Source organism: Pleurodeles waltl, chromosome 5, assembly GCF_031143425.1.
Source record: "Pleurodeles waltl isolate 20211129_DDA chromosome 5, aPleWal1.hap1.20221129, whole genome shotgun sequence".
Classification (NCBI taxonomy): domain Eukaryota; kingdom Metazoa; phylum Chordata; class Amphibia; order Caudata; family Salamandridae; genus Pleurodeles; species Pleurodeles waltl.
Window position 1 is genome coordinate 5,713,822 of NC_090444.1, and position 23,674 is coordinate 5,737,495.

General features: G+C 45.7%; 1 protein-coding gene across 2 annotated transcripts in view; it reads right to left on the reverse strand.

Moving 5' to 3' along the window:
- The window catches only part of LOC138295223 (whey acidic protein-like), a 209,010-nt gene that overhangs the window by 59,678 nt on the left and 125,658 nt on the right, over window positions 1–23,674 (reverse strand). For both annotated transcript variants that reach the window (XM_069233402.1, XM_069233403.1), the window contains 2 exons: window positions 12,173–12,313; window positions 3,210–3,362 (listed from right to left, as the gene is read on the reverse strand). In XM_069233402.1, coding sequence (XP_069089503.1) covers window positions 3,210–3,362; window positions 12,173–12,313 — 294 coding nt within the window. The remainder of the gene's footprint in view (window positions 1–3,209; window positions 3,363–12,172; window positions 12,314–23,674) is intronic.

The window sequence follows — 23,674 nt, forward strand, 5'->3', positions numbered from 1 at the left end:
CTACAGGAATCCCTTGGGAGCTCTCTACCAGCCCCCCAGTTGGAGGAGAAGCTCAGCCAACGGCCCCCCTCAGGGTCTCCACCTAGCAGTGGATGGTCGGGGGCCTGGCTCATAACACTGACAACTGTCAGTGGCATCTGTTGGTTTCTGTCCTTATGGGCAGAGTTCTCCCTGGGTTGGGGACAGAAGTCAGACCCAAGGAATGGAATGGGCCACATCACTTTGTTGGCCATGGTGGTACTGCCTGCATACTGGGATGCATCTGTAAGCAAATTAAAGTTAGGAGCTGTACAGATGGGGTCCTCATGTGATGAGAAGGGTTCCCCATGGGCCAGATCAGTGGCCCCAGAGAGTATAGACAAAGAAGCCTCACTGAGTTCAGAAAGGCGTAGAACTGGCGAGTGCCCCTGCAGTAGTGGGCCATTGTCCATGTTCTATCGCCTTAAGCCGGGAAGTCCATCAGAGTGTTGATTAGTCTACCCTGGCTTTAGGCTGGAAGGGGGTCATGTTGGACCTGGCATTTTGATAGGGTCATCCCCAAACTTTTTGCCTTCCTCCTTCTCTTTTTCTGACCTCATTTTTGCTGACCTTTAGACTCTGCGCACTTTACCACTGCTAACCAGTGCTAAAGTGCATATGCTCTCTCCCTTTTTAAACATGGTAACTTTGGATCATACCTGATTGGACTATTTAATTTACTTATAAGTCCCTAGTAATGTGCACTATATGTGCCTAGGGCCTGTAGATTAAATGCTACTAGTGGGCTGCAGCACTGGTTGTGCCACCCACTTAAGTAGCCCCCTTAACCTTGTCTCAGGCTTGCCATTGCAAGGCCTGTGTGTGCAGTTTCACTGCCACTTCGACTTGGCATTTAAAAGTACTTGCCAAACCTAGAACTCCCCTTTTTCTACATATAAGTCACCCCTAATGTGTGCCCTAGGTAACCCCTTGAGCAGGGTGCTGTGTAGATAAAAGGCAGGACATGTACCTTTGTAGTTTTATGTCCTGGTAGTGTAAAACTCCTAAATTCGTTTTTACACTACTGTGAGGCCTGCTCCCTTCATAGGCTAACATTGGGGCTGCACTCATACATTGTTGAAGTGGCAGTTGTTGATCTGAAAGGAGCAGGAAGGTCATATTTAGTATGGCCAGAGTGGTAATACAAAATCCTGCTGACTGGTGAAGTCGGATTTAATATTACTATTCTAGAAATGCCACTTTTAGAAAGTGAGCATTTCTTTGCACTTAAATCTTTCTGTGCCTTACAATCCACGTCTGGCTGGGCTTGGTTGACAGCTCCTTGTGCATTCACTCAGACACACCCCAAACACAGGGTACTCAGCCTCACTTGCATACATCTGCATTTTGAATGGGTCTTCCTGGGCTGGGAGGGTGGAGGGCCTGCTCTCACACAAAGGACTGCCACACCCCCTACTGGGACCCTGGCAGACAGGGTTGAACTGAAAGGGGACCTGGTGCACTTCTTAGCCACTCTTTGAAGTCTCCCCCACTTCAAAGGCACATTTGGGTATAAAACAGGGCCTCTGCCCTACCTCATCAGACACTTGCTGGAGAAGAAACCTGAACCAGAAACTACATCCTGCCAAGAAGAACTGCCTGGCTGCTCAAAGGACTCACCTGTCTGCTTTCTACAAAGGACTGCTGCCTTGCTGTTGGCCTGCTGCCTTGCTGAACTCTTGTCTGGCTGTGAAAGTGCTCTCCAAGGGCTTGGATAGAGCTTGCCTCCTATTCCCTGAAGTCTCAGGACCAAAAAGACTTCTCTCTTTCACTTGGACGCTCCGTGCGCCGAAAATTTCGACGCACAGCTTGTTCCGCGGCGAAAGAAAACGCCGCACACCGACGCTGATCGATGCAACGCTCTTGGGACGACCGAAAATCCGACGCACGGCTTCGCAAGGAAAACGCCGCCCGACCTCTAGAGGAGAAATCGGCGCGACGCCTGCCGTGAGATCGTAATTTCGACGTGCAGCCCCGCAGAACGACGCGCAGCCGGAAAACAAGCAGGAAAATCCACACACAGACCCGGGACATCTGGTAATCCCCGCGATCCCCGAAAAGAGACTGTCCGCGCGCCGGAAAACGATGCACGACTTTCCCGCGTGGAAAATAACGACGCAAGTCCGTGTGTGCTGGGGAGAAATCGACGCACACACCCTTTTTCCACGCACCTCTTCTTTTGTGGCCCTCTGAGGAGATTTTTCCACTCCAAACCAGGTAATTGTGCTTGAAAGAGACTTTGTTTATATTCTAAAGACTTAAGACACTGTATATCACTTTTCAGTGATATCCCTACAATTTCCCATTGCATACTTTATTCTTTTTGACCTACAATTATCCAGATAAATATTATATATTTTTCTAAACACTGTGTGGTGTATTTTTGTGGTGCTATATGGTGGTATTGTATGATTTATTGCACAAATACTTTACACATTGCCTTCCAAGTTAAGCCTGACTGCTCTTGCCAAGCTACCAGAGGGTGGGCACAGGATAATCTTGGATTGTGTGTGACTTACCCTGACTAGAGTGAGGGCTTTTGCTTGGACAGGGGGTAACCTGACTGCCAACCAAAAACCCCATTTCTAACAATGTCTATCAATTAGTTGCCTTTTAACAATATGGTAAAGTATGTTTGTGATGGTACGCTTTGTTTTTTAAATTATCGAAGTGCTGTAAATGGCACCCTAAGATCAAATGCAGAAACTCCCTGCACATCTCAAATGGCAGGAACAGTAGCCACTGAGCCTCTGCTGTATGTGTCTGCCCATGGTCTCACTGAACAATTGCCCTGATTCCCAGAATGTCTGATGGACAGAAGTCACACTTACCATGTACCCATCCTGCGATAGCTGGTACTCCCATGGACCAACTGTCTACCTGCTGTCAAAGGGTATATCAATTTACTGCCTACCCCCTCTATTAAAGTTTGTACAACCTTGGTGCACCCTGCACATATGCTGTCTTTGTTACTTAAGGATCAGCACCCTACAAAATCGCCCTGCTTTAGAAACACACACTTAACACAATCCTCGAATTGAGCTTGAACATAGAATAGCAATATGTTCTCTACTTCCTCATACAAGTAGCATCAAAACCTGACCTTTTACCATGCCCACTGCCCTGGCCTCTGTGTTGAGGTCCGTTCTACAGACTTGAAGCCCAGCACTGGCCATTCACTCATACCTTACCGTTAATTGCAGGATCGGTGCACTCAATGCCACATCTGGGGGAGCAGCACTTTTGTTGGCCTGGGCATTGCTTGTCATTGGTGCACTGGTCAGGTGGTATTTTCTGATCAATCTTGCACAGTGTGGTTTGTGTGGGACAGTGGCCAATTTTCCCTGTAAGGCAGAAAGTTTATAGGTTCAAAAAGCTATTGTCATACCTTAAGGTTTACAATCCTCCATCCTGGGTATACTCTTAAACAACCCATCCATCCTCAGCATCATCCATTTCTAATCATCTACTATTTTGATTCTTTTCATGTTCATTTTATTGCTGACAATGTTCATTAGCATGTAAAGATTTCTACACTGATTACACTTTACTTAGAAACCTCCCATCTAATAATGAACTTATGACTCACCACAGTATTCTCGTTTAAGGTCTGTCTGAGAGAAACCATGTGAACACCAAAGGAGGATATGGATAGTAGGTTGCAATGTTGATATAAGTAGTGCTGCATGTTGAATTATATTTTTCTGTTGGTGAGGAGACAAAAATGTAGTCCCTCTCCCCTATCATATTTTGAGCTACCATAACAAAATTGCTGTCCTTTGAACCCCAATTGATGTTGGTAAGTCTCTACTGCAGTGACCAGAGAAGCAACATAACCTAACACCACAAGAGGGACCACAGCAGCAACAAAAGTTGTCATGACAGCATTAACCACTGATGCCACAAGAGCAGCAACTGCAGCAGCCGCTACAGCTGTCACCACGACAGGGACAATGCCAGCAACTATATTTGCTTCCATAGTAGGGACAACAGCAGCATCCATTGGACCACACCAGAGACGTCAGCTTCCACCATTGCAGGCACAACAGTATTAACCACAGTTGCAACCACCACAGAAACAACAGCAGCAACCACTGCTGCGTAAAGAGCAGCAACCCCAGCAGCAACTACAGCTGCCACCAAGGGAGGGACAACACAGCACCCATATTTGCTTCCACAGTAGGGACTGTTGTGGAGCCATCTTAGTGATGTTCGTGGGCATGTTATGTTAGCAACTAGGCATGCTGACTATGCCCTTTAGCCTAGTAATGATTAATTTTATTTCATTATATAATTTTGGAAACAATCACATTCGTGGTGATGTTTTATTTTTCTTTACCTTACTGTTCCTTTGCTTAGGAAAGCATTTACATTTCTTAGCACAACATTCTTTCAATCTGTGCTTTCTTCAAGGCTGCGACGAGATAGGATTGCCGGCACAAGTGGTACACAGTGTCTCTAACATTTCACAGAAACATATGTATTTTTACATGGGGCACTTATCTCAGAACACTAGCTGTTGTATTATAAAAACATCTCTCTGTCTCATGCATGTTAGAGGGAGGTTCCAGCCTGATGACCGCTAGTGCATGCTGTCTGACTTTGTTGCAGCTGCTCGCTGAGACTACTGGTTCCCTGACCTATAAGGGGATGATGTCTCTCTATAGATGACAGGCTCCTTCACTACTGTCATACTCAGGTATGGCGAATGATGTCTTCCTAGGGGGGTCCTGAAGCGGATTAGGGCTTATCCTGCTGTGCTCTAAAATAGAACATTAGTGGTGTGGGTAGGAATCACACATCTTGTATAGTGGCAGTATGGTGGGACTTTTCTTGTGTTTCACTTTCTTGTCACCGTTAACCTTCTAGCATGTTTTATCATCCCAATTATTGCAGTTTATTTTATTTTATCTGAGATGCAGCTGGTTCAATAAATCATATTGAACCATTCCCGGCTTCTGTTTGTATTTGGAAGTGTGACATGAATGTAACTGAGAGAAAAGGATGAGATCTGATTCAGCACGATTTTCCTCAGAAGTCACAATGTCATGCGCCCAGGTGGCACAAAATACCCCTGCTTTTGTGCATAGGTGAGGCACTGCTGACTGGTTGGAAACAGATTAGGTCGACAGTTGCCACATGGTGTGGGATCGAACTCAGTCCCCCACAATTCAGGTTATGCTGCTGTCCAAATCCAGCAGCCTCATTGGTACAATGAGAGCCAACAAGATGGTCAACAGCAGCAACCATTAGACCACACCAGTGCCATCAGCTTCCACCATAGCAGGCAAAACACTATTGATCACAGTTGCAACCACCACAGAAACAATAGCAGCAACCACAGCAGCGACTACAGCTTCCACCATGCCAGGGACAACACCATTAACTACATGTTAGATCACAGCAGAGACAACAGCAGCAGCCATTGGACCACACCAGTGACATCAGCTTCCACCATGGTAGGCACAACAGTTGCAACCACCACAGAACTAGCAGCAGCAACAGTACAAGCCACAGCATTGTCAACATTTTCTACCACAGACGAGGCCACAGCAACAACAGTAGCTCCCATCAAAAGAGCATCACCAACTGCAGTGTCAGCAACAACAGCTGCAAGCAAGGCTGGATTGACAAGGCTGGAATAACTCATAGGGGTTTTGGTGGGCTAAAAGGGTGGTGGCCAGTTTCAGAGCCGAGGGGGCCCGTTTTGTTGTTGGGTCATCCTGATGGTTACATTCCTATTTGCAGTGCTTTAAAATAAACAATGCAAAAATCGGTTTTAAAAATGCTTAAAGCTTAAGTTACACATTTATTTTTGCATTATTTAAATATTGCAAGTAGGAATGTGGTTGGCAGGTCCCCAGCAACAAAACCAGCCACCACAGGGCAGGTTCGCAGCAACAAAAGCAGCCAGTACAGGGCAGGTCTCCAGCAACAAATCCACCCACCACAGGTCAGGTCCCTAGCAGCAAAACCAGCCGTAACAGGCAGGTCTTCAGCATCAAAGCCAGCCACCACAGGGCAGGTCCCCAGCAACAGAACCAGCCACCACAGGGCAAGTCCACAGTAGCAAAACCAACCACCACAGGGCAGGTCCACAGCAACAAAACCAGCCACCACTGGGCAGGTCCCTGGCAACAAAACCAGCCACCACAGGGCATGTCCCCTGCACCAAAACCAGCCACCACAGCATTTTAAACCGACCCCCACCTTGCCAGCCCACGGAAAACCCATCAGCCAGTTTGGCTGTGGCTACTAACACAGCAGGGACCACAAAAGCAACCAAATCTGAAATTACAATAGAGACTACAGACCTGACCCAAGCTGCCAACATGGCAAGGGCCTGAGCAGTGAGCACGTCTTCAGTCACAGCAAGGACTGTGCAGCAAAAGAAGGAGCCACAGCACTAGCTGCAGTAGCTACAGCCACAGCAAGCACAGTACTGCTTTCACCAACCCCTGTCTTCCAAGGGCTGAGAAATGTTGCTGGCCAAGGAGGGCCAGGTTAGCTCACAGCTATCCTGGAAACCTGTTTGATGGGTTTGGATTATATGGATGTGTGTACTGTGTGCCTCTTTGATCTGCTGTGTGGGTTCATGTGCATGGGTGCATGATGTTTTTGCCAGTGTCTAAAAGCATCCATGTTGTCTGATGGCACATGTTGATGTTTGATAGCTTGCATTGGTGGTATAATTATTGCCCTTGCCCAACAGTGGAGGGTTACATATTTTCCTGGCTTCACTTTGCCCACAAACAGGAATACTGTACATAATGTCTTCAAGACCATGGGAGTATATTTTTCGCCCTTGTATTGCTTACCATGGGGGGTTGTTCTTTAGCTTCCACATGCCTTGACCAAGTGCCAGAATTGGATGGGAGGCAGTAGGGACATTATCAACCCACCTTCGCTGAGGCCAGGAGGACTGATTATTTCTGCTCACCCACAGTGTCCAGGGGCAGGGGTAGATTTCATATTTCCTACCCGCCTTGCCCCAGGTGTAGATCGAGTATATTTTTCTCTTGCCCAAGGGTGTGTGTGTATTTTTGACCGCTACAATTGCACATTGGCCAAGTGGAGCAATATTTTGTTTCTTCCCACTCTCCGCAAAGGTGGATGTTACAATCTGGGGGGAAAGGGGATGAATAGTTTCAATCACCTGAAGGCTCATCCAATTTTGCAGGGTATTTTTTCTTCTTTCTCACGATATTCAAAGGAAGGGTGGTAACATTTTCGAGGGTAGGAGTTATTGCTTCAACAGATTAACCTTGCCACAGACAAGGGGATGGTTGTTAACCCTTTTCCCCTCCACATTTTCCAAATGCAGTGTTCTAACCTCCAATTACTCAGCTTTGCCCAAGGGCAAAAAATAATTTGCCCCCTGCACTACCCGCTTTGTACAAGAGCAAGCAAGGCTGTATTCAGGCTACCCCTGCTCCAATGGAGGTTTGAGGTGCTTGCTATCACCCTCACTCTCTGAATTACACATGTGCTCCAAATTCCCACAAGGGTCCGATTGCTTCCTCAGCATCTTACCCCATTCACCACCATCATGAAGTTTGGAGGAGTGACCTCTGAGGCCACCCGTCTCATCTAAGGGTGCGGTGTGGTCATTCCCTCTACACTACCCTGCCTTAGTCAAGGATAAAGTGGGCTCTGTTGAACAGCCCCCAACCTTTCCCAAGGGTGGGGTTGTAGCCTTGTCCCTCCATCTACTCCAGAATGGAAGCATTATTTACCACTACTTACAACCATGCTCATGAGGCGGTAAGTGTACCCTTGCCACATGCCCTGCCCAGTGGTGAGGAGGACTATATTTAAGGAGTCCTTGGCATCCAGCTGCTGCCTTGCTGCACTGTTGACATCCACTGTCCAGACAGAAGAATAGCTGTGAGAAGTCCCAGACAAGCCTCACCCTCAGAAAAAATATGAGGCTGAAGAAAGGCTTGGGCCATGTGCTGTACTGCTGCCTTGATGCCTGGGCAATGGGGCAGCAACAGGCTGAATGAGGAGAAGGAGAAGCTATCTTATGGGAAACCCATGTGAGTCATAAGTTACTGCTTGCATCTTTTCTGGCAATCAGGATCACATTTTGCACACTCAAACATTGCTTACTAAATGCTGCATTCCCTGTGTATATGGCAAATTGATAAGTGGACAAAATTATTACAGGTACACAAATGGAATTTCCTATGATGTGCAGATAGAGACAGAGCTTGAAAGCTGTAATATAAAGAGGGTATGAATGTATATAGGTGCCAGTAAATAAGTGATAGAATAATGTGTAAATGTACTGCCTTGGCACGACCAACACTTATAAATGCTAGTGGTATATTTCAACTGATGTATTCTTATCATTTGTTTAATGCTATTGCAGAGTCTTACAAATAATGGGTCATTAAAAACCGGAGCCCAGATTTACTAAGGACTTGCGTTGTCCTTGCGTCTCGCAAGGTGACACAAGGCAATGCAAGTCCTTACGTGATATTTACCAAGCCATGCAAAGCCAATTGGCATGGCTCTGCGTTGCTTCGTAAATCTAGAATAACGCAAGGTAGCCCATGCCACTTCCTTGTATTACTCTGCCATGGGAAGATGTTCCACTGGTGGAGTGTGGGCATTCCCACGCATCTACCCATCCCATGGATTTTGGCACATTTCCAGATTTACTAAGAATAGCAAAACTGGGAATGCACCAACACGTTGTGCCATCCCAACAGAGACGTAACTAGGAGAAATATGTTTATGTTCCCGTATTACTTCCTCTTTCTACCTGTGCTGCACTCTGTAGAACACATAGAAAGAGGAGAATGCCTTGAAGGATTGTCATTGTGCAGGAAGTGTCCCTACCTGCAGATAAACCATCCTGCCTGTAACGGAGACACCCTCGCACCACGGTGCAAGGGTGCCTGCATTGGTGCTAAGCAGCAATCAGTGCTCCAGAGCAGGGAGACGGCAGCAATGCGTCATATCTTTGTAGATACAGTTCATTCCTGCTCTCTCCCTGTCATGCAGCGCAAGCTGTCTCGCTGTGTTGCGTTGTCTGACTTTTTAGTTAATATGGGGCGAGCACTGAATACACAGAACACGTTTGAATGGTGTACGGTAACAATCAGGAAGTATAAAACTGAAGCACACCATAGGGTTATACAGCTGATTTTAGCACCTCTCGTTTGGATCTTCATTGATGCGAACATGTGTTACATTTGTTATCCTTGTATGTTAACATTGTGTTCATGTCCCTGAAAAAACTTGACTATTGGGCGAACCAGGTGCCAGTGCATAGATACACAATGTCTAATGACTTAAGACACACATGGGTACAAGAAAGCAAAAATGGCCCAAAAATGGTTTAGGCTCCATATGTACACAAACTAAAGAAAACAACCAGCATTGCATCACTTCACAAGGAAAGAGATTATTCAAATGCATGAGCAACTACAATACTTCACAAATTGAAGAAATCAGCCACAAAATACATGATATGAAACTGCAATAACTAAATGAGCTGAGTGTGCACTCACCTTGCCTGACTGCGGGCTGGCTGACTGTGCAGTGACACTGGCCGAATGCCCCCTAATAATCAGTGACTGGCAGCGGGGACCTGCACTTGTAAACTGTACCTGGCAGAGGGCACCTCCACTTGTGAACTGTAACTGGCAGCGGGGACCTGCACTTGTACCTGGCAGAGGGCACCGCCACTTGTGAACTGTAACTGGCATAGGGGACCTGCACTTGTAAACTGTACCTGGCAGAGGGCACCCCCACTTGTGAACTGTAACTGGCAGCGGGGACCTGCACTTGTACCTGGCAGAGGGCACCTCCACTTGTGAACTGTAACTGGCAGCGGGGACCTGCACTTGTACCTGGCAGAGGGCACCGCCACTTGTGAACTGTAACTGGCATAGGGGACCTGCACTTGTAAACTGTACCTGGCAGAGGGCACCTCCACTTGTGAACTGTAACTGGCAGCGGGGACCTGCACTTGTACCTGGCAGAGGGCACCTCCACTTGTGAACTGTAACTGGCATAGGGGACCTGCACTTGTAAACTGTACCTGGCAGAGGGCACCTCCACTTGTGAACTGTAGCAGGCAGAGGGGACCTGCACTTGTAAACTGTACCTGGCAGAAGGGGCCTTTGTAAACTGTACTTGGCAGAAGGGTCCTACACTTGTAAACTTCACCTGGCAGAACGGGCCTTTACTTGTAAACTGTAACTGGCAGAGGAGACGTGCACTTGTAAACTGTACCTGGCAGAAGGGACCTACACTTGTAAACTGTACCTGCAAGAAGGGGCATTTGTAAACTATACTTGGCAAAAGGGACCTACACTTGTAAACTGCACCTGACAGAAGGAGCCCGCACATGTAAACTGTACCTGGCAGACGGGATGTGCACTTGTAAACCATACCTGCAGAAGGGACCTACACTTGTAAACTGTACCTGGCAGAGGGGGCCTGCACTTGTAAACTGTACCTGGCAGAGGGGATATGCACATGTAAACTGTACCTGGCAGGCGGGATGTGCACTTGTAAACCATACCTGCAGAAGGGACCTACACTTCAAAACTGTACCTGGCAGAGGGGGCCTGCACTTGTAAACTGTACCTGGCAGGCGGGATGTGCACTTGTAAACCATACCTGGCAGAAGGGACCTACACTTCAAAACTGTACCTGGCAGAGGGGGCCTGCACTTGTAAACTGTACCTGGCAGAGGGGATATGCACTTGTAAACTGTACCTGGCAGAAGGAATCTGCACTTGTAAACTGTACCTGGCAGAGGGGACGTGCTCATGTAAACTGTACCTGGTAGAGGGGATGTGCACTTGTAAACTGTACCTGGCAGAGGGGATGTGCACTTTTAAACTGCACCTGGCAGAGGGGATGTGCACTTGTAAACTGTACCTGGCAGAGAGGACCTGCACTTGTAAACTGTACCTGGCAGAAGAGACGTGCACTTGTAAACTGTACCTGGCAGAAGAGACGTGCACTTGTAATCTGTACCTGGCAGAGGGGACCTGCACTTGTAAACTGTAAATGGTAGAGGGAACCTGCACTTATAAACTGTACCTGGCAGAAGGGACCTGCACTTGTAAACTGTACCTGGCTGAGGGGATGTGCTCTTGTAAACTGTACCAGGCAGAGGGAAAGTGCACATGTAAACTTTACTTGGCAGAGGGGACATGCAATTGTGAACTGTACCTGGAAGAAGGAACATGCACCTGTAAACTGTACCCAGCAGACAGGACGTGCACTTGTAAACTGCACCCAGTAGAGGGTACATGCACATGTAAATTTAACCCAACAGGCAGGACATGCACTTTTAAACTGTACCTAGCAGAGCAGACATCCACTTGTAAACCATCCCGGCAGAGGGGACGTGCACTTGTAAACTGTACCTGGCAGAGGGGACATGTACTTGTACACTGTACCCAGCAGATGGGAAAGTACATTTATGAACTGTACCTATCAGAGGGAATGTGCACTTGTCAAATGTACTCAGCAGAGGGGACTTGCTCGTGTAACATGTACCTTGTAGAGGGGACATGCTCTTGTAAACTGTACCCAGCAGAGGGGATGTGCTCTTGTAACCTGTACCTTACAGAGCGGACGTGCACTTGTTAACTGTACCTGGCAGAGGGGTCGTGCACTTGTAAACTATACCTGGCAGAGGAGACACACACTTGTAAACTGTACCCAGCAGAGGGGACGTGCTCTTGTGACCTGTACCTTGCAGAGGGGATGTGCACTTGTATACTGTACCTGGCAGAGGGGATGTGCACTTGTAAACTGTACCTGGCAGAGGAGACCTGCACTTGTAAACTGTACCTGGCAGAGGGGATGTGCACTTGTAAACTGTACCTGGCAGAGGAGACCTGCACTTGTAAACTTTACCTGCAGAGGGGATGTGCACTTGTAAACTGTACCTGGCAGAAGGGACCTGCACTTGTAAACTGTAACTGGCAGAGGACACCTGCACTTGTAAACTGTAGCTGGCAGAGGAGACCTGCACTTGTAAACTTTACCTGCAGAGGGGATGTGCACTTGTAAACTGTACCTGGCAGAAGGGACCTGCACTTGTAAACTGTACCTGGCAGAGGGGACCTGCACTTGTAAACTGTACCTGGCAGAGGGGACCTGCATTTGTAAACTGTACCTGGCAGCGGAGACGTGCACTTGAGTCCACACTTGGAGAAACAGCAGCGCTTGTTCGTTAGACAGTCACTGTCCATTTCACACTCATTTGGCTCTTTTGTCGTGCAGACGGAGGTGTCCGGAGGGCAGCTGCCTATCTTCTCTGCAAGGGTGACAAATGAGTGTCACAGAAATACTGTATTTGGAGGAGATAAAATCACTACACAAAAACATGGCAGGAGGTCGAGAAAATCACATCTAATGGAAATCACACATGTTTACCAAGAAGTGCACTCACTGAAGGACACACGCCCACCTGCATGAGTAACTGGCAGACCTTAATCTGAGCCAGTGCTTTCCAGTTCTTCGCACTTCATTGTCAACACTGGTGCTTATGACAGTCTACCACATGGTGGCACTGCCGCTCTAATTTATAGATGAGCACAACAACAGTTGTTTATTGATTTAGTAAACATTACAAATGAGTAATACATGCCACCCAAGACACTCCTATGGCTCTTGGAGTGTGGAATAGTCTGGTTTGTCGGGCGTGCAGGAGTGTGCTGTTTAGTTGTTGTGCTTGTGCAGTTATTGGCAGCACCGGCAGGGACAATGGCGTGGTGCAGGCTGCAGTGGCCTCTTCACTGGAGCCCTGGCACTTATTTGTTTACAAATTAAGCACTGCTAGCTGGTAATTCTATGTTAACGGTCAAACAAGTCTTCCAACCAGTCAGCAGGCCAGGGCTGTCACAAGTGAGGGCCTGGAGTATTAACCCACTGTGGGCAGGGGGCCAGAACTGTCTGAAGATATTACTTCATCATCCAGCACTTATCTTCACCGATCCCTATCATGGCCCTTCTCACATGCCCTTAGCCTTCCCCCTCCCCCTCCCATACACCTCTCACCTGCACTTCTACACCTTTCTGACCTCCATGAACTCACACCAAGCTGTCAAGTGACCGGTGCCACGTGTGACACTTTCGGGTATCCCCAGGCTTTGTTACAGAACAATGCATTCTGAGACTTGTAGGCCTTTTTCCATTTGTAACAAAGGACTTTAACCCCATCTTGTACTGTGATGTTCGTTTGAAAGTCAGGACTGCCTTAGAGTGGCGCATGTGATGTGGGCCCGCTTGCTAGATGTCACTCTGCTAGTCACCCTGGCCTCTTTCCTTTTCCAGTAAGGTTTAGATGCAGGGAAGTCCAGACACAGGGTTGCTCGTCCTCAACAGCTCAGCCCTCAGTAAACCCTGGATGCAAACAATAAATAAATGCCCTAGTGTGGGAGCCACGCCCAATCGGAAAATGTGAAGACCATTGTCATTTCTATTCATTTGCTAACTTTTTATCAGTGGCGGCTCCTACTCAATGGGAGTGGTGGGGAGTTTAAAAAACAACTAAAATAAAAAAAAAAGCACTTACCTTTTCCATCAGGAGAGACGGTTCTGTCTCTACTTCATCCTCCACTCTTCCCCAACTCTCAGCACCACAGACGTGCACAGGCTCCCCGACTCCCCTAAGCCAATCACAACGCGACTGTCACCAGCATAACAGCAGCTCCGTGATCGGTCTGAGCGGCCTGGTTTGGCGCTCAGACAGGGAGTGGGAGCCTGTGCACACTCTCCTCCCGGCTGTGCTATTCAGCCAGGTGGAGAAATGCTAAGTGCGCATCACCCTTGTCTCTAACCTGTCTCCAGTGATAAACTAAATGGTAATCACATTGCGTTGTATTCATTTTATTTTTCCTTCTTCTGCATTGCACAAAGCTATGGGGCAATGCTCCTCCAGCTTAGTAGAGGAGCCGCTGCTGACTTGACTCCACCGCATCCATTAACCCAATTTCCAACACCATCCATCAAAGATGCTTGGCTGGGGGAGGTGGTTGCTGAAGTTGTGAGGCCAGATGACCCATGGAGACAAGTCTGCAGCATGAAGATGGCAGTTGTTGCATGGTGTTCACCACCTCACCTGAAAAGTAACAGCTTGTATGTGAGCGGGGGTCCGGACTCTTGACCACCGTCAGGGCTGGCTGGCCTCACTCCATCAATAAGGCTGCTAATTCAGGACTCTGTTTCTCAAATAAACATTTGGAGGAGCCTTTGCATAGCCTGACACCTACAACATTTCTAGACTGTGGATAGTGGGCTTGTTTGTTGCAATCACACACCGCCTGGCTCTCCGGTTCCATTGTCACTCAGTCATGTCTATGTGGCTAGTCACGTACCTGCTCATTAACCTGTAAGGATAGGCAGCACTAAGGCAAGCAAAAACTTGATACCAGGCCAGAATAGAACCAGGGGCGTAGCTCCAGGAGGGGGTGTTTGGGGTGTTAAACCACCCTACAAAATGTATTCTTTGCTAACTAGTTGGATACAAGTGCTTCAAGTTGGGTAATGTGAAGTGTCTGTTGGGTTTCACCTGGGGTTTTTACTTGCTCTCACTGACAAAAACTCACGCACTCTCTCCTCTATATTTTGAAAGCCTCACAAAATGTTGATTGGTCTGAAAATGATTGCGTTTTAAGTACCCCTAACAATCTGCATGTCTCTCTTTTTCCACTGCCTCTTAAGCCCCCTTCCTGTCCTGCTTCTCATATAATGTGTTTCAACAATATGTCCTAGCGTGATTGCTGGGTAATCTTAAGCTCACACCCCTCCAATCATACTGACCAAGCTACTCCCCTGAATAGAACGGATTAAGCACGTAGGAGGATGTGGTATCTTTAACTAATAAGTAACCCAAAACTCCAAAAGACCCCCAAAAAACATGGAGAGCAACTGGGCATTCATAGCTCTCGAATGCTAACTGAACAGGGGTCCACGCTGGAACAAGTCAAAGCCCAATCACCAGCGCCAAAAGGAAAGAAAAACATATGGTAATAAAAGATTAAAAAAAGAACTGTCTTCCTTGAGACAAGACATAGAGAAGTCTATACCAGACTTGGGGGCATATTTACAAGCCCTGTGTGCCGCTGATGCGTCACTTTATCTGCTGCACCGGCGGCACATAGAGCAGACCCACATCTACAAGGCTACACAGCGGCACTTTGTGTGGCGTTTCATGGCCTAGCACATATTGTGCAATGCAACGCAGCACAAGTTACTGCGTTGCATTACCCTCTATCAGGGAGGCATTCCATGAGCGTTGCAGTGAGTTTTTCCAAGCATCATCCATGGGTTTTGACACGTCCCCATATTTACAAGAATCTGTAAACCCAAGAATGCGTCGAAACTGTACGCCTCCCCAGGGCAGGCGCAAGAAAGAGAACTAATCAATCATTCAGGGATTTTAATCAATCAGGGATTTGTAGAGTGCGGCTATTCACCCAGGAGGGTCTCAAGGTGCTCTTTTTCCTCGTTTGTTTCTTCTTTCTACCTATGCTTCATTCTGCTACACACAAAGACAGAGGAAAATGTCTCCTAGGACTGTTTTTGTGGAGGAAAATGCCCCTTCCCACACAAAAACAATCCTACTAACAAAGCAGACACCCTTACACCATGGTGCGAGGGTGCCTGCATTGGTCCTAGGCAGCAGTTTCTCTGACAGTGCAGGGGGAAAGGAGAGAAATGCACCATATCTTGTAAATATGGTGCATTTCTGCCCTGTCAAGTTGGTGTAGGGCAGGGAAACAGAAAAGCTTGAGACAGTGCCCTATGCCAATTCCTTGTAAATATGCCTTGCTTCTCTATCTTCAAAAACAAGAGAATAGAATACACCAAGTTTAAATCTTCATTGCAAGCAGACACACAAACAATATGTGCTCAAGGACAGGGCACTGGCACTCAACATACACAACAATAACGTCAGAAAGGTTTGAAGATGGCAAGAGATTTTCCAGGAAGAAGAACCTTAGAATCAGGGCCAAAAGCTCAAATGTGGTGTTGGAGCAACATGTGAAGGCTCTCTCTTGCCATATACTAGCCTGTGATAGAACTGTATAGGACACACAGCACCTTTTCATCCTACCAGGCAAACGTTATGTCAAGAGGTCTTCTCAAGATTTAATTTTCTCACATTAGAAGAAGAGGTGATGAGTAAAGCAAGAACAATAGAAACGATCCAGTTCTGAAGGAACAAAATCATACTTTTTCAAGACATGTTTTCAGCCACCTTATCAGGAAGTAAATAATTAAACGATGTCACAGGAAGTCTATGTCAGAAATCATGCCCCTTCTGATGGGGTTATTCAGTGGGCCTTAAGTTTACCTGGATTGGAACAGCCCTCACAGTTGGACATCAAGATGAAGCTCGGAAATTCTGGATATTGCATTACCCCGAGAAAGCACAACATCAGATGGTGAGTGAGAAACCAACAACGCTCCTGCAGAAGATTAAACTCTCGAAGGAAGTGAAGAGAAGAAAAAGATATCAGCAGCTACTGGGGCTCTCCCTAACTCATCAGTCAAGGAAGTGGTTGACTCTACAGAGCACCTCCGACTATGTTCTATTAAAAGCTTAACCAACTCATCCAAGGCAGCAAGGTAATTTCATCTTAGACCTTGTGTGTCTCACGGACACCAGGCAGCAACACTGTGGAACACTGTCAGCTGTGGTCCTAAGGTTCAGGTGCTGAAGTCCTGCCTAGCTTGGAACCTTGGAGCAGCCCAACCACAAGGAGCATGATGTTAGGCACAAAAGATTAACTTGGATTGTCAAGTTGAATGTTCAAATGTGTCTAGTGTCATAGTTTAGTTATTGCGGGCAAGATCATCAGGAAAAACAATCAAATTCACCTATGAGGTTGATCTTCAGACGCCACGTGATGCTAATAACAAGAATAACCTCAAAATATATGTGAGGGTTCAAATAAGAAGCAAGCCATATGGCACAGCAGCATCATATTCTTGCAGTCTCAATGTCCTCATCTTCCACAAAAAGACTAACTTCTTATAACTTCTTTAACCTCACAGCGATTACTTTCTCCAGTAAAGAGGCAGGTGATACCAACATGTTTGCATGATGAATTCATTTAGCTTTGTTGTGACTCCTTAAGAGAAAGGGTGACTTTGATGGGGAGCTGCAGGTTATGTAAGAACGGGAAGAGGAATCTGATACATTTCTTATGTATTTGCCCAGCCTTTATGCAAGAAAGAAGATGTTTGTTAAAATCTCTTTTTAATCAACAGGGTATACGATCTTGCAGGCAAACACTAGTGGCATGTCTTAAACCAGATGATCCAATGTTGAACTCCCGTGTGGTGAAATATCTATAGGTGGCAGAGAAGAACATTTTAGTAAATCGGAGGAGACACTCTCTGCTGTAGCAGGACGGTGGACAATGCAGATATCTGAACTGAAGTACTCGCCGTAAGAGATTTCCATAAAGGCTGATTTCACTGTTGGACTTCATTGAAATTGTCTATTTTAGATGTATTCCTTTTTAAGAGAATGTAATATTCATGTATTTTATGTTTGGTGAAAGTGATGTTTTTTAATTATAATAATAAATAATATATTTTTGTAATGGTTTTTAATTAACTGTACAATAAATTCATTCATTCATTTAGCTTTGTTGCAAGAAACCCACTAATTAGAGAGAGAAGTACCAAAGCTTTCTTATAGTGGGGGCGACTATTCTTATCCCTACACTGGAAACTAAAGGCCCCCAATCCCAGTAGATGACCTGCCAGCTAAAACAACAAGCATTGGTAAAGGCAATAGGTTGCACCTATGTGACACCTATTAGCTTTGTCAGTGTTTTTTATTTTACATTGCCCAGCACTGCGAGCCAACATTGACTGCATCATAGCACTTTTCTTCTTTTTACTCTAAGCCATGTTGCACAGCAGTGCATGTGCAACATGTAAAAAACATTGAAAGGGGCAAAATATGTCACTTTGGAGAAACCTACTGGCTTTGCTAATGCTTGTTTTTACTCACTGTGGCATGGAGGTGTTTCCTTACCCCCGTGCTACTGTCAGCAAATAATAATCACATCCCAAAGACAAAAAAATGAATAGGGTGAAATGTGTCAGTCATGAATAAACATCTTTGAGAGATGTAGAACGTTGTTGACAAAGTAACATATAAAGTGGCAATGCCTATAGAACTACTTACATAATCCGAAGATTTTGTGGATACTGGCTTCTTTTAATAATGCAGTTTTTGCTCAATCCCTAATCCCCTGGTAAAATGATATAAATTTACAATATTGGGAGTCCTAACAGCCAGAGAGGCGGCTTTTGTACTGGGGAAGGAGCCCTGGCATCGGCTCAATCATTTAATCTTCCTGTGCTTAAAAACATGAAGCTGACCTTGTGTGGTGTAACTGGTGCTCATGTAAAGCTCTCCAATGCCTCAAGCATATATAAACTCAGGCCCATATTTATGTAAAATGGTGCAGAATTGCGCTAGCACAGTTGTGCGTCAAAATAATTAAAGCTGGATACTGTCATTCCCTAGCGCCATCCGTGCGCCATATTAAAAAAATTACGCATGATGGCGCTAAGGAAAGGCCAGCGTCATTGAAAATTATGCTAGCCAGTGATGCATGGCGTTACATAAAATGGGGCTGGAGGCCTGAAAATGACACTAGACTAATTAGCAGCAAAAAATCTGCTGCTAGTCAGCCTATCATCGTTTTCTGGTCGCACAAGCAGCCATATAATGACCCCTGTCTAAGAATAGACAAAAGCCAGTACCACTACCACAATGTCCAACACAGGGGACCTATGTCCCCAGGACAACCTCAACAGAACCAGTGCCAGCCAGGGGGCCCCATGCAAGAGACCCCTAGTGGCACACAACAGACATGCGTGTATACTTACGGAGTATGGGCTCGCTCCATTTGTAGTGTCCTTGTGGTGTGGGTGGTGGTGATGCTGGGGTTTGGGGTGGGCCTCTATGTACCCACAATAGTGGCACCATGGTGGACTCTATTGTGTTTGCACTGTGTTTCTCTATGGAACTGTGACCACCATCACTTTAACGCCTGGTCTGTCCAGGCATTAAAAATTTGACAGTAATTGGCGTTAGAGTCATCTTTTGGGTCTGCCGCCTTAACGTGCATCATTGTTGCATCGAGAGGTGAATATGGCGCTGGGGACATTTTTAAGAAGGGAACGCCTACCTTGCATCTCATTGTATGGTGGGTTGGCGCTACCCAAAAATGACGCTAACTCTGGTATTTTGAAGCTAGACGGGTCAAGTGTCAAAATATAAAGTTATCGCCGCTTTAGCGTCATTAAAAAATATGCTAAGGTGGCACAAACATTTCAGAAATGTGGGCCTCAGTGTTTTAAATGGGAAGATACTATTGGATACTGAGTACCTGCACTTCTTTAATTTAAACGGGAGCGTACCTGCACTTCTCAGAGCTGTTGCAATAGATTACAATGGATGAGTACCTGCACTTCTCAGAGCTGTTGCAATAGATTACAATGGATGAGTACCTGCACTTCTCAGAGCTGTTGCAATAGATTACAGGAGCTGTTGCAAAAGATTACAATGGATGAGTACTGGCACTTCTCAGAGCTGAGGCAGTAGATTACAATGGATGAGTACCTGCACTCTTAGAGCTGTTGCAATACATTACTATGGATGAGTACCTGCACGTCTCATAGCTGTTGCAATAGATTACGAAGGATGAGTACCAGCACTTCTCAGAGCTGTTGTAATAGATTACAATGGATGGGTACCTGCACTTCTCAGAGCTGTTGCAAAAGATTACAATGGATGAACACCTGCACTTCTCAGAGCTGTTGCAATAGATTGCAATGGAGGAATACCAGCACTTCTCAGACCTGTTGCAATAGACTACAATGGATGAGTACCAACACTTCTGAGAGCTATTGCAATAGATTACAATGGATGAGTACCAGCACTTCTCGGAGCTGTTGCAATAGATTACAATGAATGAGTACCAGCACTTCTCGGAGCTGTTGCAGAATATTACATTGGATGAGTACCGGCACTTCTCTGAGCTGTTGCAATAGATTACAATGGATAAGTACCTCCACTTCTCAAAGCTGTTGCAATAGATTACGATGGATGAGCACCTCCACTTCTTGGGACTATTGTAAAAGATTACAATTGATTAGTACCAGCACTTCTCAGAGCTGTTGCAATAGATTACAATGGATGAGTACCTGCAGTTCTCAGTGCTGTTGCAATAGATTACAAAGGATGAGCACCTGCACTTCTCAGAGCTGTTGCAATAGATTACAATGGATGAATACCTGCACTTCTCGGAGCTGTTGTAATAGATTACAATGGATGAGTACCGACACTTCTGAGAGCTGTTGCAATCGATTACAATAGATGAGTACCGGCACCTCTCGGAGCAGTTGCAATAGATTACAATGGATGAGTACCAGCACTTCTCGGAGCTGTTGCAATATATTACACTGGATGAGTACCAGCACTTCTCTGAGCTGTTGCAATAGATTACAATGGATGAGTACCGGCACTTCTCTGAGCTGTTGTAATGGATTACAATGGATGAGTACCAGCACTTCTCAGAGCTGTTGCAATAGATTACAATGGATGAGTACCTGCACTTCTCAGAGATGTTGCAATAGATTACGATGGATGAGTACCGGAACTTCTCAGATCTGTTGCAATAGATTACAATGGATGAGTACCTGCACTTCTCAGAGCTGTTGCAACAGATTACAATGGATGAGTCCCGGCACTTCTCAGAGATGTTGCAATAGGTTACAATGGATGACTACCCGCACTTCTCAGAGCTGCTGCAATAGATTACAATGGATGAGTAACAGCACTTCTCAGAGCTGTTGCAATAGATTACAATGGATGAGTACCAGCACTTTTCAGAGCTCTTGCAATAGATTTTAATGGATGAGTAGCAGCACGTCTCAGAGCTTTTGCAATAAATTACAATGGATAAGTACCCGCACTTCTCAGAGCTGTTGCAATAGATTACAATGGATGAGGACCTGCTCTTCTCAGAGCTGCTGCAATAGAGTACAATGGATGAGTACCCGCACTTCTCAGAGCTGTTGCAATAGATTACAATGGATGAATACCTGCTCTTCTCAGAGCTGTTGCAATAGATTACAAAGGATGAGTACCTGCACTACTCAGAGCTGTTGCAATAGATTACAATGGATGGGTACCGGCACTTCTCAGAACTGTTGCAATTTGCAATGGATGAGTACCTGCACTTCTCAGAGCTGTTGCAATAGATTACAATAGATGAGTACCCGCACTTCTCAGAGCTGTTGTAATAGATTACAATGGATGAGTACCTGCACTTCTTGGAGCTGTTCTAATAGATTACAATGGATGAGTACCAGCACTTCACAGAGCTGTTGCAATAGATTACAATGGATGAGTACCTGCACTTCTGAGAGCTGTTGCAATAGATTACAGGAGCTGTTGCAATAGATTACAATGGATGAGTACCAGCACTTCCCAGAGCTGTTGCAATAGATTACAATGGATGAGTACCAGCACTTCTCGGAGCTGTTGCAATAGATTACAATAGATGAGTACCGGCACTTCTCGGAGCTGTTGCAATAGATTACAATGGATGAGGACCTGCGCTTCTCAAAGCTGCTGCAATAGATTACAATGGATGAGTACCCGCACTTCTCAGAGCTGTTGCAATAGATTACAATGGATGAATACCTGCTCTTCTCAGAGCTGTTGCAATAGATTACAAAGGATGAGTACCTGCACTACTCAGAGCTGTTGCAATAGATTACAATGGATGAGTACCGGCACTTCTCAGAGCTGTTGCAATTTGCAATGGATGAGTACCTGCACTTCTCAGGGCTGTTGCAATAGATTACAATAGATGAGTACCCGCACTTCTCAGAGCTGTTGTAATAGATTACAATGGATGAGTACCTGCACTTCTTGGAGCTGTTCTAATAGATTACAATGGATGAGTACCAGCACTTCACAGAGCTGTTGTAATAGATTATAATGGATGAGTACCTGCACTTCTGAGAGCTGTTGCAATAGATTACAGGAGCTGTTGCCTTAGATTACAATGGATGAGTACCAGCACTTCCCAGAGCTGTTGCAATAAATTACAATGGATGAGTACCGGCACTTCTCGGAGCTGTTGCAATAGATTACAATAGATGAGTACCCGCACTTCTCGGAGCTGTTGCAATAGATTACAATGGATAAGTACCTGCACTTCTCGGAGCACTTGCAATAGATTACAATGGATGAGTACCTGCACTTCTCTGAGCTGTTGCAATAGATTACAATGGATGAGTACCTGCACTTCTCAGTGCTGTTGAATAGATTACAATGGATGAGTACTGGCAATTCTCAGAGCTGTTGCAACAGATCACAAAGGATGAGTACCGGAACTTCTCAGAGCTGTTGCAATTGATTACTATGGATGAGTACCTGCATTTCTAGGAGCTGTTGCAATAGATTACAATGGATCAGTACCTGCAGTTCTTGGAGTGGATGAGTACCAGAACTTCTCAGAGCTGTTGCAATAGATTACAATGGATGAGTACCTGCACTTCTCAGAGATGTTCCAATAGATTGCAGGAGCTGCTGTTGCAATAGATTACAATGGATGAGTACCAGCACTTCTCAGAGTTGTTGTAATAGATTACAATGGATGAGAACCGGCACTTCTCAGAGCTGTTGAAATAGATTACAATGGATGAGTACCCGCACTTCTCAGAGCTGTTGCAGTAGATTTTAATGGATGATTACCGGCACTTCTCGGAGCTGTTGCAATAAATTACAATGGATAGGTACCCGCACTTCTCAGAGCTGTTGCAATAGATTACAGGAGCTGTTGCAATAGATTACAATGGATGAGTACCAGCACTTCTCAGAGCTGTTGCAATAGATTACAATGGATGAGTACCAGCACTTCTCGGAGCTGTTGCAATAGATTACAATGGATGAGTACCGGCACTTCTCTGAGCTGTTGCAATAGATTACAATGGATAGGTACCTGCACTTCTCGGAGCACTTGCAATAGATTACAATGGATGAGTACCTGCACTTCTCTGAGCTGTTGCAATAGATTACAATGGATGAGTACCTGCACTTCTCAGAGCTGTTGTAACAGAGTACAATGGATGAGTACCTGCACTTCTTGGAGCTGTTTCAATAGATTACAATGGATGAGTACCCGCACTTCTCAGAGCTGTTGTAATAGATTACAATGGATGAGTACCTGCACTTCTTGGAGCTGTTGCAATATATTACAATGGATGACTACCTGCACTTCTTAGAGCTGTTGCAATTGATTACAAAGGATGAGTACCTGCACTACTCAGAGCTGTTGCAATAGTTTACAATGGATGAGTACCAGCAGTTCTCAGAGCTGGTGCAATTTGCAATGGATGAGTACCTGCACTTCTCAGAGCTGTGGCAATAGATTACAATGGATGAGTACCCACACTTCTCAGGGTTGTTGTAATAGATTACAATGGATGAGTACCTGCACTTCTTGGAGCTGTTCCAATAGATTACAATGGATGAGTACCATCAGTTCTCAGAGCTGTTGCAATAGATTACAATCGATGAGTACCTGCAGTTCTCAAAGCTGTTGCAATAGATTACAGGAGCTGTTGC